Genomic DNA, 14,921 nt, shown 5'->3' with positions numbered 1-14,921 from the left:
TGCTCGTATAAAAGTGATATGTTCTTCTCTCACGTTACATTAATTGATTGGTTAAATATACAAAGACCCGGCATATTGAAAACCATAGCATTGTGCAGCTAAACACCAGGAGCCAAAGGGAGCAGACACAAGCACACTAGTATCTAGCTGTTTTGCCTTCTCTGTCCCGTGAAAGAGCTTGTCCTAGACACCCCTGCCAAAAATGATAAAGTTGTGAATATTTCAGCGGAGTGCAGTATGATGCATTTTATTTCCATCTTGATTTAAAACTTTATTGTGACTACATTTTTATTATCAGAAAATATCTCAACCCACAACAAAAGCTTAACAGCCCCTGCTCCATCAGTTTTCATATTCCATTGAATAACTTCCAATGCTCCTCAACCATGTCAGAGCCTGCTTTATTCTTGTGACCAATCCTGGTGCCCATCTCTCCATGTCTTTTCAACAATGTTATTTTTGTTGAATGTACAATTCTCGTCCAGGAGGCTGTTTTAAACTACCATCAACTAGAGATGTAACGTGGTCAGTGTGCAAGGGGTGCATCTGAGTTTCTCAGTCTTTGCGAGCACAGGCTTCCCAGGATGCCTGGCATTGACGCTGGTGTGTGTGCATCTTTTTCCTGATCTTGCATGTCGAGCACAGCCAGGAATAACTTCAATATGGAGCGTTCTTGGTGGCAGAGTACTCAAATTGAAATCAAATTAGAATTAAAAAGAAATGTAAAACTATTGTAGGCAATTCGCCATAATTCTTAATTGATGAACTATAATAATGATGGGAATTGCAGTAGGAAGGCTTTCTCAAATTTTTGTTTTTATTGCTCAGTGGAACTCTGTGTGACCAAATGAAATAAACTGCTTCCAGCTGATGATTAATGAAAGGATCCCTTGACGTGAATGTAATTTATTGGTCCCACACATTCACAAAACCAAAATCAAAATGTGGAAGTGCATATAGACCTGAGAATAGGAGCCACCTGTTTACACAAAGGGTTGCAGGAGTGTGGAACAAGCTACCCAGTCATGTTGTTGAAGCCAGTACCCTGGATTCTTTCAGGGAGCCTCTGGATGGAATCTTCAGATCAATTGCTAGAAAGCAAATGAGCTGAAAGGCTTGCTCTGGTTTGCAAACGTTTACTTTATTGAATAGTTGAAATAGTCTGTTTTCTGATAAGCATGAAAGGCGCTGCACAGATTTCTCGATCAGTGGTTTTCTAGTTTCTTGTGGCAGTAGATTGTGTGCTTTATTTCCTCATCCTCCTGCTCTTCTTCCAGATCTGTCGGACGGCTCTCCCTGCCTGAAGCAGATGGTGTTTGGCGTTGTGACTGCCATTGACCTCCTCAACTTCGTCACTGCCAAAGAGAAGAAACAAGGCGAGAACTGAGAGGTGCCTTCCTGGTCCACCCCTGTAAAAGCAGGACACAACATTGAATGTAGCAAACTCTTACATTTTCTTGAAAATCAGACTCCATCATAGTATAATTACTTGCCATTAACAGCAGCTGTCAATTCTGAAACAAAGGCAATGATAATTTGAATTTGGAAGTGTCCTTAGTAAAAAGAAAAAAGGTTGTAGGTTTTTCTAATTTTTTTAAATGTTTTGTGGTTCCCTGGCTGACAAAATCCAGCTTACCCTCAGATTAGTTTAAATCCTGAAATATACATGCATCATATTTTCATGTTTCTTTTGTAAGCAGGGAAATATTTTTAATATGATTATTTACACGTTTGCAGCCTTTTAAAAGATTTTCTATCAAATCTTACACTTGGGCTCCTGAATGGCTCAGTCATGAAGCCCTTTTAAGAGTATGAATTGGGCCATAATGCTGAGAGATCTGGATTGTATTATTAAATTTATCCTACTGTGACCAGGAATCTGGGGGTTTAGCGATTGATGGAGCACTGCTGAGGTTGAGTTGCTTTATATTGGGCTATAATGACTGAAGAGTGCCCCCTGCCAGACACCTGTGAAACTGCAATTGTCTTGCTTCCAGTGGTTGCAGTTTTCCATGTTTTCCACACCTGCCCTAGGTGAGCACAAGGGCTCTCGGTGAATGGGATTTAAACTTGGGAGGAGTAAAAATAATTGTTGATGCTAAATTTGGGGAAAAAATGAGGAAGATGGAAATTTGTTGACTGGTTCCTAGTAGTATACCAAATATTATTCCGCTTATATCTTGAAGCGTGGATTTTGAACTGCTCCCTCGAAGAAGAGCAGTTTATCTGATACGCAGTTGGTATTTCTGCCACTCTATGAATGTTCAAATATTGATGTGCAAAGACTCTGTAAATTAAAAGAAATCACATTCCTGTACGTGCAGCTACAATGCCCTGGAGTGCTGGATAACTCGGCCGCTATAACATACCTTTTTAAATCTGGCACGTTCAGAGCCAGCATGGCGGCGCAGTGGTTAGCAGTCTTGGGTTCCTGGGTTCAGTTCTGGACTTGAGGTGCCATCTGTGTGGACTTTGTATGTTCTCCACATGTTTGTGTGGGTTTGCTCTGGTTATTCTGGTTTCCTTCCACAGTCCAAAGACGTGTTGGTAGATTAATTTACTTCTGAGACAACTGGGCCAGATGTGTGTGCGTGTCCTGTGATGGGCTGGTGTCCCATCTGGGGTGTGCCCTGTCTTGTACCCGTTGCTTGTTGGGATGGCCTCCAGCTCCCCCGTGACCCAGAACTGGATGAAGCAGTTAGGAGATGGATGGATGTTCAGAGCACCCTACCAGCCCTCCCTTTCAGAAAACAAGTGCAAATGACACGAAAGAGAAGCGGTCTTTCATGCAGTCACATCACAGTCCTGGTTGACTTGCTTTTCCCAGGATCCCACCTGCCACCGTAAGGGGTGGAATCTACACACTATACTCTTTAATTTTTGTATTCATAAAAAAAAAACTTGATGAGCAAGTTTGGGATGTTTTCATTTGGCTGGATGAGTCTGCGCAGTGACTGTAAATGTACAAGGACATTGAGACACTGGCAATGGATGTGCCAAGACTGCTCGCTCCCAGACACACCTGGTGATTCTCCCAGAGGAGCCAGAGGTTGTTTAACCCCGTGCTTTTACAGACTCGAAAACCCCTCCCCCTTGCTTGCACTGGCAATATGTAAATACTTTATTACCGGTTGGTCCATAAATACTGAACAAGGGAGGAGCTATACCATGTGCTTGACATGGCGGTGCCTGAAGGTCAGCCTGTGGATACATAGTAATAAACCCACACAACAGTCAGTAGAAATACAGGGAGAAAAATACAGCATGCATAGGGCATCTTGAAACAGAGCATTTCCTAGAAGAACTGCAGTAAACTATTTTATACCGAAAATACAGTCGCATCGTTTCCAATTCCTTTTGCGTGAAGGAAACGACTGACCCTGGAGCTGCATGTTCAGAAATAGACCCCCTCCATGGATAGGTTTGGGTAGCTGGTGTATTGGAACACGAATGCTAGCCGATTATGCTTGCTGGACAGGGACTGATGAATTAGTTTGTCCAAACCCAGTGCCCAAGCAGCAGGACTTGTATTGGGGGGTGTTTTCATGTATTGAAATAAAGAAGGGAGGTTCATGAAGTTTAATAGATCCTATTGGATTTTGTTATGGTATGAAACAGGAGTATGAAACAAGCTACCAGCTGTGTTCTTGAATCTAATACTCTGGCTTATTTCAAGCCAGATTCCTGGATCAATTAGCTGTAAACTACTAACCAGAGTCAATGGGCATAATGGCCTCCTCTCACTTGTAACCTCTTGATTTTTTCCATATTCTAGGTCAAACATTCTTTACCATTATCTGTTTTGAAAACACTGCAATAATAACAATGGCTTCAAATAAAGTTTGTCCTCTCCCCCAGAGTACAGCGTTTTTTTTTGCTATTTTTGTGTGTTTGATTTTTTTAATGGGACTCCCATGCAGTTCCTTACCCTTTTCAGTATCGTTGTTGTAGCCTTTTCCATGCACATTCACAGTGAAAAAGTTGTGAAATACTTAAATATATTTTGTTTATGGAAGAGGCATAATATTTATAAAGAAAAGATTTACAAGTGTTTTTCATCGCGGTGTAGCGGCAATGCTTGTTAATAAAACAGAATTAAGTGTTGCGGTGCTTTCCCAAATGAGGCCCCATCTCTCTCTTCATCTCTGTGGTGCAGCCACAGAGAAGCTTTTCATGCAGGCTGATTTAAAGATGTTTTCTTTTGATAAGGGACAGCTCCCAAAGGGGGATGCACTTAGCTAAGCCTGGCTATCATGATCAATGGTCATCCATTGGCGCCTATCTGTCTAGGGAGTGCCAGATGGACATCTGGACTGCATTCCTAAGTGTCAGGAGTAAGTGACTCATATCTCACCTTGATCAACCAATCAGGGACTGGTAGGGCCGAGTAACCCACGTGGGACTCTGATGCCCATGGAACTTTCAGCCAATGAATGAGCTGAAGTTCCTCCAGGTAAAAACAGGCAACACAGAGGGCCTGAGAGACTTTTTCGGACAATTCTAAAGGGAATTCAAAGGAGAATTCCAGGGCAGGACGGCCCAGGAGCAGAAGGCTCCCAAGGGCAGGACATTCTCGCAGTGCGCCTCCTGACCATCCTGAGGCTCAGCCCGGACAACCACGGAACGGCCAGTGTGTCCGAGTGCCAGAACTTTCCTTTGTTCTAAGAGTCTAGAGCGGAGGTTGCCAGAGAGTAACCAGAGGATCCACCCGAGGTTAGCATCAGCAGCAAGCCTCATGAACAGGTCGGAACTGTGGACAGCTGAATCACTATTCAGAACTAGCTCTTCATCAGGAACGAACCGGTCCTCTTCCTGACTTGCTGGGACCCACAGTCATCTTTTCTCCTGTGCACAAACTTTGCTAGTTAAAGCCAACACTAACTAGCCGGTCAGTGAGCATCTGCAGCGCACCGTCGCAAACCGCACAGCACAGCCTGGCACCTAGCCAGACAGCGCGGATTGGACAGCAACAAGCCTGCAACTGCTTCTTTGAGTCCGCAGGACAATCCAGAGATTGGATGAGTATTCAACTTCACTGCATTACTGCTCGAGAATTCAATTTTTATCCCAACCAGTTGATATCAATTTAATTCCTAAGAGTTATGTACTTGTTTTGAGTATCTAATGTCGAAGTTATAACCAAGTTCATTTACGAAACGGTCTAAATGAATGATATACTGAACGTATGTCCTCTTGATGTGTAACACTTCGTAACTGACTGAATATATACCTTTTGTATTCTGATAACCCTCTCGATAAGATCTGTTAGGTTTATATGCATATTCTATGTATTAATAAATGTATCCTCGTGTATTAGTACCTGTGTGTGTGCGTTGTTTGAGTTATATCGCATGGTTGGATTCTAAGGCCATCAAAAGAATCATTTTGTGATTTACTGCTACAGCGGTAAAGTTAGCTTGAAGTTCAAAAATGATTTTGGCACGCTCATAGCATTTTCACGAAACCTCCTTAAATAGCGAAAACACTTGTATCGTGTATAAGGTACATTGGGAATATTTTCACAGCCTTCACTTTGTTCTTTTTATGGAGTTTTTTTGACCACACGTAAATATTCTGACGCCAATATCTTTGCAAAGGAGACACACAAATTCTTTAAACCAAATGCATTTTAAAGACCGCGACTTGAGAGGGTTTTCTCAGGGTTTTGATTGATGTGCAATCACGCACCGTCTGGAACACTGCAGGACCGCTGTGTACTGTACATACAGTACGTTCAAAACGTGAGAAATACTGCGAGTTTCATGCGAACAACCCATATATGACCATAGGTAGCAGAACAGCACAGTCTGTAATTACCCAGACTGTAAGCACGGGAATAAAGCTTTGTTTTATTTCTGAAACTCTTTCTAAATGTCCTGTTTTCATTTAGGTAAAGGTCAACTACTGTATATACACAATACTTCTGACAGCAGGAAAATTCCTATTTTTTACTCAACAGCTTTTTAAAACCGCAACCATGATGTTCAAACTGATTTTTTTACACAGAAGACTGACACAGCTTTGCATTGTGAATCTGTTTTTCTGCTGGTTTTATTGAATGCGGCACTATACACTGGGATAGGGGGATGCTGTTTACGGGCCAATAGCATTTAAACCATAAAACCCACAATTGCTGCAATTAAGTGTTTTACACACTAGGCAGGTCCTCTGACCTTTCACAACCTTGCTTTGATTTGTGAAGCCTTTCTTTCAGATACCTGGCTATTTTTTCAGATACCTGGATATGTACATTTTGCAAACCCTGGTCTGATGAGGGTAGTGTACGCACACTATCACTGTGGTAGGTTTTGCAAGCAGGAAATGTAGTGATGGATTTGAAAGAAACAAAGGATATAGTTCAGTGGAAGGACTAAGTTTATCTGCAGGCAGTACTGGTTCTGTAAACTAGGGAAAAGTAATCCAAAAAGGAAACACATAAGTGTTTATCGATAATCCCAATCTTTTTTGAATTGTTGTATTCCTTATTACATGTGTGCACAACCATCGCCATTATAGAAATCAGGCACGTCAGATTTGATTATAAAATATGTATGACAGATATGTATGCAATTCATTGTTCTATCCAGTAAGATTAAAACAAAGGAGAACAGAATGTCGCCAGGGATGATGTTAAAGACCATGTGATTTGGCATGTTGGAGTCAGAAATGTTTGGATTAATCAAAACAAAACAGCATTGTGAAAGTACTCCAAAATGTGTTTTAGTTGTAGCACATACAGAACATAGTTCTTGCTATAAAAAACTGTCCCTAGCCATATTTTGTTTGCTATAGATGTATTCCCAAAAATGAATTTAAAAAAAGCCATCTGATTCAAATAGATTTGGCAAAATCTATGGATACTTTGCCCTTGAGCTGTGAAGCTTTTAGATTCTTTGGTCCTTTATGTAGACCTCTCAACTGGAGGATTTGTAGAGGAACACCCATTATTTAAGATATAGATTTAAAAAAGTATAGCTTTCGTAAACAATGTGAGAGTATCTTCATGCATTCCTCTTCATAATACTTCAATACACTGAGTGAACTAGGTTTAGTACAGACAGCAAGGGGCACCTCTTTAGCTGGTTGTGGGCTTGTGGGTCAACTTCAACAAATGTCCAACTGTGTTTTTAATAATTATACTTGGGCTTCTTTAAAAAAAAAGAAGAATGAGGTCCTCAGATTAATATATTATTAACTTCTACATTAGCTAGATTGAGCGAATGGCCTCCTGTTTGTAACCTTTCTAATGGTAAAGCAGCCACCCTATACTACATAGCAAAGCATAATAGCTCAGGTGGGTAGCTGTGTCAGCATGCATAGGCTGCAAAGGAACAAGTAATAGGTTTATTCCATGCTGAAAAGAGAAGAAAGAAAACAACCTTTCAGCCGTGGAGCCTTCTTCAGGCGTCACACCTGAAGAGGGTTCCATGACCAAAACATTGTGTTTTCTTCTCTTTTCAGCATGGAATAAACCTGTTACTTGTTCCATAGCATAATAGCTATGTTTGAAAATCAAGAAAACAGTAAAGAAAAGTACATCTTTTCTCAGGATAACTCCCCTCAGACAGAAACCTAAGTACGTTTCAATATGCCCGAAAAACAGTATGTCTTGGATAAGAGTTAACTTTCAGAACCAATGTGAAACTGAAATAAAACACAGGAAACCCAGAAATGACAGGAGACCACTTATTAACTATCACCAGAGAACCAAAACTGAAGTCCTTATCATTGGGCAAAAAAAAAGTTTGTTATTACATGTCAGACTCCAGTTTTAATGTGGCTGATCACACTGTTAATCACATCACAGTAACAGTGAAAAATATTGTACAGTAACTTGGCGAAAAGTTTCACCCTGACCTTAATGTTGATTCTCATTGAAAGCGGGTTTTTTTCTCCATCTTAGAAACATAACTAAGAATGTCCACTCCATATTTAGAAAGCTCAAAGAATCTAACTGTTCTAATGTTCTGACTAGAACACAGAAACACAATCACATCATCCAAGTCCTGTTTTTATTGCACTGGCTTCCCATATGATACCATATACATCTCAAGGCTTTTTTATTCACATGCAGATAACTTAGCCTCCTAAGTGATCTTTTGCTTCTGTAAGCAAAGACTGTTCCAGTCGAAGGATGCTGTCTGTCTCAAAAACCGCCAAATAAACAGGAATATGCAGGTGACAGGGCTTCCAGTCACACAGCCCTTAAACTGTGGAATGACTTACCGAACCTTGTTAAGGATGTCCAATCTGCATCAGCTTCTTTATCGAAGCTGAAGACACATCTCTTCAGTTTTTCTTATCCTGACTACCTAAAACCTCTGCCCCGGTCGAACAGCCACCAAAACCAAGGGTTTTTGAGTGTGGAGGCATATTACCACATTGCAATCATAGTTGCTTTGTCTAATCATTTTTAACCCCTTCCTGCCTCTCTTCTGTCATCACAGTTCCTTTAGTAGGCATTGAGGTCCATCAAGCTCCATCCCATTACAAGGACTGCTCCTAGATTTCTAAAGCGCTGGCCCCAGTGGATATGAAGCCCTACCAAACCAAGATCCCAGAACACTCCAACCAGTGGATAGGACACATTTGCTCTCACATAATATCTTAAATACAATTCACTCTCATGACATGTGCATGTGAACTGTTTCTAATAACTGCTTGTCATACACACCCAGGACCTGAAGGGGGAAATCAACCTTCAGGCCTTGAAACTTCAGAGATTTAGCTTTCTCCTTTGGAGTTTATTGTTTTTCTCTCCCTCATGCCTGATGGTTACACAGTCACATTATCAATACATGCAGCACACCAGACTACATACATACATTTTCCCAGTGACACTCTGTGTTTAAAGGCTAGGTAGGTAGGTCACTTTTCAGGTCATCAAGGCCCATGGGGGAATAGGGAGCAAGGGCCACCATTTCTTTCAACCATCCAACACTGGAAGTGGAGGTAATATGGTCAGCATTACACTCCAGCCGGCCTATTACCTCCAGAAGGATTAACCCCCAGTACTCATTTGGAAAGCAGGCTGAAAGAACCTGGGAGCCGTCTGGAAGGAATTAGAGCAAGCTACATCAATCGCTTGCCCTTGCCCCTACCTAGGATTGAACACGGGACCTTCCATTCAGGAGCTAAACGCCCTTGCCATCTGAGCTACCACAGCTGTTTAAAGGTTATCTGTCATAAAATTTTTAATATGTATAAGAAAATTACAAATGAAATGAATGGAATATTGCATTTTAAAACTTCACAAATCAAAGCATTGCCGTGAAAAGTCAGGGGGCCTGACTAGTGTGTAAAACACTTGGTTACAGCATCGTGTGTGTTGTGGTTAAAAAGCGATTGACTCGTGAAGAGCATCCCCCATCCCAGCGTATTGCCTTTAGAAGCTTGTGACTTTTACAAGACAAACGTTCCAAACGTTTAGAAATTGCCGATTTAAAGTGTGAAAAGGACTATCGACTCTCCAGAAGTAGGTCTGATAATCCCTGGAGACGATTACATGTAAAATATCAAACCCCCAACAGTAGTATTGGGTGTACATCAAGAGGTAATGGTTATGACGCTTCTCGCTCTCAGTCTGTTCAAAGATTCAGCTCGGATTTATAACTGTGTGACGTAGAAATCAGACACGCAATATTACAGATTTGTGATTAAAGGGATATGTAAAAACGAGAGTAAAGGGAATTAACAGTTAATATTTGCTTGGGAGTTTTATTTTTAATATTGCCTTCACAAGAACATAACATAAAATAAAAACGTTTCTTATATGACTTACATATTATCGCTTTTTTAGGTTAGGTCACAGTACTTCAGGAAAGCGGTTCCTGTTAATAGCTTTTTGTTTGGAAATTAAAAGTTAATGTCAATGAAAAATTATCCTCGATGATTTGGTGATTGCAACCTATAACAAATTAATAGTAAAATATCCTCCAAATTGTTTTCCGCAAATTCAGCTTTTTTTGCGTGTGAAGGCTGTGTGAACAACAACGTCATCATTACCAGCAGTTAGCAACTGTGACATACTTTGTAACTTTGTTTTTGTATTTCTTTTTTCAACCACTGAACAATTTGATCGTTCAAAGCGTCCGCCCACTTCCTACAAAATCTTCAGCTAGAAACGGGAAGTAATGGAAGTTTCATGACAGGTGGCACATATGAAAGAATACTGGACATTTAATTATTTAACGATGTAAATGTGCGCTTCAGTTAGACAATAAAGGCGAGCTTGTCACAATAATTACGGGAAATGTGTACACTATAAAAAAAAGTTCTGTCGCACGTCATATCATATTAATGATATTTTCTGATGATTTGGAGTTGTATTTTGTTTTCATTGTTTACATTTTGTACATAAAAGATGTTAATCTCGCATTTTATCAATTGACATCAAGAGAAAGCAAAATTCAAGGTGAAGCCACTAGAGGGAAGTAAAATCATGCTGACTGGTTTCCTTGGCCGTTTTTATCTGGGGAGGGATCATACTTGCAACTGAATGTGAGTCGATTTGTTTTAAAAGCAAATATACAGGAAGGCATTAAAATTACAACAAACTTGTTTGCATTTACAAAGGGGAGGCACTTCTTTACAGGAAGGGTTGTTGGAGTCTGGAACAAGCTATCCCGACACATTTTGAAGGTGATACCTTGGCGTCTTTCAAGAAATAGGTACTAACAACCGGCTACATCAGTCAAACGGCATCTTCTGATTTGCTACCTTATTTTTATTTTCTTATGTTACTGAATTCCAAGTTTCTAAGACCGTATCCTCTCAGTACATGTGTTTTTGAAGTTTTTTATTAAATTAAAAAATAAACTCAATCTGTGTGTATCAAACCTTGAAGCAGAGAGCACGATGTGGAACATGTGGTTTTTAATTTTTCATAAAATAGGAGTATGCCAGATAAACCAGAGTAAATTATGCTTCGCCCAAGGATAATTGTGTCTTTGACATTGACTTTGAATATTCATTGATATTTTCTACCCTCAAGAAGAACAGCTGTTGACTGCAAGTTTCTTTCTTGCAGCCACACAATTCAAAGACCTACATCACCTTGAAACTATTTTGTGCTTCTAGATACATCTCACCCCTTCACAGCTAAGACCCCCTGTGAAGCACATACAGTACAAAGGAAGAGAAAGGGCGAAGATGTTAAGAAGTTAAAAATGTGATTTTGGTTCTAAACCTGTTAGCCCCCTGTAATAATACTGGGATCATTCTGTTCATCAAATGCCATTTAGGAGGATCCTGTTCAATGAGCCACGACCTCCTGCAAAAGTGAGATGGCAGGGTGACAATGCATCTTCAAACACTCATCCACAAAGGAAGGACTATTATTCTTATTTCTAATACTGCTGTAAAAATAATACTGCTATGATGCTGGAGCATTTTCCATGGATCTCAGGCTGCTGTACAAGAGCACACGTAACACACAAACAACAGAAGCAACAGAGGGAAGAGAAGGCTTCAACACCGCTGACTACGCAGTGAAACCAGGAGTAAAACTGAATTTACTCAGTTTTTACTCTACATTGAATTTACTCTACATTGTGAGCTGTAGTAAAAAGTGTGAGTTTTGAAAGTGCCGACAGCTGACAAGTCCCTAGTGGGCTTGGGAAGTGATGAGCGCCACAGACGTGGAATGAGAGGCTCAGTCACTCCCTGTGGAACCCTGACCAGTGTTTCAGGTAGTCTGCAGTTGGACCACCCATCCAGTTTCTAACCACTTTATTCATTTCAGGGCTGCGGAGAGCCTATCCCGCCAAGCAGAAGCCCCAAGGTGAGAAACACGCTGGAGAGGACACAAGTCCTGGACACAGACACAAACACAAACACGCACACCATTTATATGTAAGGAATTATACCTTTTTTTCTCCATGAGTTATGACTGTAGATTCACATCATTTTGAATTTAAAAATACAGTATCTATGCAAATATTTCTAAACTGGCAGCAGAATTCAATGTGACCACGCCAACAAGGGTTCAATATACATGTTTAAGTATTTAAGTACTAGAAGCAAAATAATTTGTCTACAAGCAATTTTATATACTAATAGAAGACAGAATATACTGTCTCTTAATGTGGAGCTCTGTACCTGGTGTTAGTAATGTACAATAGCTTTGAACTAACTAGATAACACAGTCAGCCCAAATCAGCCTGAAGGTGTCTTCTCTTCTGGTTTTATCATCAATACTGAACACATCTGTAGAAACCTCTAACGTGGCACACTAATTGGAAACACCACAAAAAGATTACCAGGAAGGTAATTCTAGCTGTCAACAGTAAGGCATTTGAGAATCATACCCCTGGGACTTTACAACCTGTTGATGAAAGAGGGTTGCAGCACCAGAGCTGCTGAATTAGTCTGAATGGCAGCCAGTACTTAACCCCCATTACATTCACCAGTGCCTCCGCAACAATGCCTCGCCCACATTCCGAGCAGTGCCGAGATCTGTTCATGTTACTGTTGGGGTCTCTGAGGTGGAAAAAGAGCCATCGCTGTTAAATTCAATAAGCCTTTTCTGGGCACTGTAAAGCACAGTAGGATTATGTTAATTCAGCTTTCAAAAGGCCAGTGAGGAAGTAATTGACTCTTGCTTGGGTTAACGGCAGGGGGGGAGGAGGAGGAGGAGGGCTGGGGGGGGGAATTTTGCTACAGTAATTGTTTTCTTGGGTGACAGATCTTTTTCCAGCAGACAAGCCCAGCTAAATGACCACAGAGGAATAGATTTGGTAAAGCACAGATGAACTCAGAAGGGTACAGAAATCGTTGTTAGAGCTTGTCATAGTTAAGCATGGAGTAAAACCATTAGCTGAAGTGTTGCTCTTTAAGTGACTCCATATAGGGCACACTCTTCCTGATTTAGATGAGCTTTGTGTGGATTCAACTGGGCTAGCTTATGGTTGGGAAACATAATAAGAAACACATCAATTTTGTGCTTTAATGGGATCATTCATTTTATACATCACCTTTCATAATAGCCCTTTTTATATAGAACTTATAGAAAGTTATATATAAAATAATAATTTTATTCATTGTCATTGTCAGGAGGCCACTTATTCCTGGCAAGGAATCCAGAGCCTATCCAGGAAGTTGGGAGTGAATCCTATATGGGACACCAGCCCCATGCAGGAAAGTTTAGAGCATAGGGAACTAGCTCCGGACCCCAGGGGTCGCTGTTCAGCAGGTTTCCAGCTTCTCAAAAATAAGGAGTGTCTTCAATATGTCCAATTAAGAAAATCATGAGTCCATTTAGGCAATTAAGGGGTCAAGTGGAAGGAAAACCAGAACCCTTCTGGCCTTCCATGAATGAGCTCTGATCACCTGGCCTCGTGACACTAATTAACCAAGCAGGACACCAGTGCAGGCAGCATAAACAGGGAGAACATGGAGGCTCCACACAGAAGGCACACCAGGAACCAAACCCAGGGCCCAGCAGCTGTCTGTCACAGGGCTAAAGGACTCAATCCCACACAATAATATGATCAGCTGTTTGTGATCCATTGTTCAGATTTTAGACCAAAACAGCACAGAGGTCAGCAAGGCTGCACAGTTTAAAAGTAATACTATCCCCACTTGACAGAGGGAACCAACGTGTTTCATCCATTCAATTGAAATTCATGCTTTGTTTGGTTTAATACAAAACAAAGTGCCACTGGGTGGTTTCACAATCGTTAATCAATACAACAGACTAGACCTAACAGCCTTTCAGCAAGCAGCAGAGAAAGACAAATCTCTGGAAGGTGAAAATCAAATCTCTGGGGCCCCAAGCCTAACGGTTCCTCTCCCCCTCTGGGCAGCAAGCCATGGGTTAGAGCAGGCAGGCCAGGACAGAGAGCACTGGTACGACAGCAGGCTCCTGTTCCACAGGGTGTGAGGGCTTGTATCTCAGGCGTAGAGACCACAGGCTGTGTCCTGACAACCGGCATTTAAGGTCCACCATGTAATGGACAGTGCCTTGGGTTCAACTCCTATCTTTTGAACAGAGGCTATTGGAAGGGCCACGCATTGTCTAAGCTTGACACAGGCCATGATGGTTGCTTTCTTGTTTCTTACAGCTGTCTCATATTTACCTGTGCCTTCTTCTACTTTGGAAGCTTTGTGTTGATCAAGTATTGAGGAATAAGTGACTCCTCTAGCTCAGTACGCTGATTGACAGATATTGTCAGTTGTGTAACAACACTTGACAGCAATGAGGTAGCTGAGTAGTTAAGGCAATTGGCTGCTAATCCATTTTGCTCTGCACAAGTGGGTTCGAATCCCATCCTTGTCGAGTTTGGAGTTTGACAAATTTGACCTTTTATTAGGGCAGAGCGGTGGTACTGTGGCTAAGGATCTACACCTGTGGCTGGAAAGTTGCCGGTTCAAATCCTGTGGCCAACAGAGGAATCCAACTCCATTGGGCCCCTGAGCAAGGCCCTTAACCCCAGCTGCTCCAGGGGTGCTGTATAAATAGCTAACCCTGTGCTCTAACCCCAAGCTTCTCTCTCCCTGCCTGTGTGTTTCATGGATAGCAAGCAAGGGTATGTGAAAAGACAAATTCCTAATGCAAGAAATTGTATATGGCTAATAAAGTGATCTTATCTTACACTCCCACATACAAGTGGAATAAAATGTAATTACATTGTACACCACAAGGAAGCATGGTTATACAACTGTTCTTCATGGCAAAGATGGAATATACTGTATTAGCATTAAAGAACTTCTCACCTGTTATGACAGTGATCAAAGGTGCAGATGGGGCTGTGCTTGGCCATCGACGTACCTTCCAGCTTTAGGTGGATGATGAGCATCAGACATAGAGTTATAGGACTAGAGTAACTTTAATGTTACTAGAAAACAATGTGGCTGAGAGAGAATGCTCAGATTAGGGTGAACTAATAAGTGAAGTTCCACGGGGTCTGTACTAAGATCAC

General features: G+C 41.2%; 1 protein-coding gene across 3 annotated transcripts in view; it reads left to right on the top strand.

Moving 5' to 3' along the window:
• Positions 1-1,705, top strand: part of cbsb (cystathionine beta-synthase b) — a 32,575-nt gene extending 30,870 nt beyond the window's left edge. For all 3 annotated transcript variants that reach the window (XM_088606054.1, XM_088606063.1, XM_088606047.1), the window contains exon 16: positions 1,278-1,705. In XM_088606054.1, the coding sequence (XP_088462180.1) occupies positions 1,278-1,387 (110 nt within the window). In that variant the 3' untranslated portion in view covers positions 1,388-1,705. The remainder of the gene's footprint in view (positions 1-1,277) is intronic.
• Positions 1,706-14,921: the final 13,216 nt, after the last annotated feature.

The sequence above is a fragment of the Lepisosteus platostomus genome, chromosome 2 (genome assembly GCF_059453375.1).
Source record: "Lepisosteus platostomus isolate fLepPlt1 chromosome 2, fLepPlt1.hap1, whole genome shotgun sequence".
NCBI lineage: Eukaryota > Metazoa > Chordata > Actinopteri > Semionotiformes > Lepisosteidae > Lepisosteus > Lepisosteus platostomus.
This window is presented reverse-complemented; position numbering and strand designations above follow the sequence as displayed.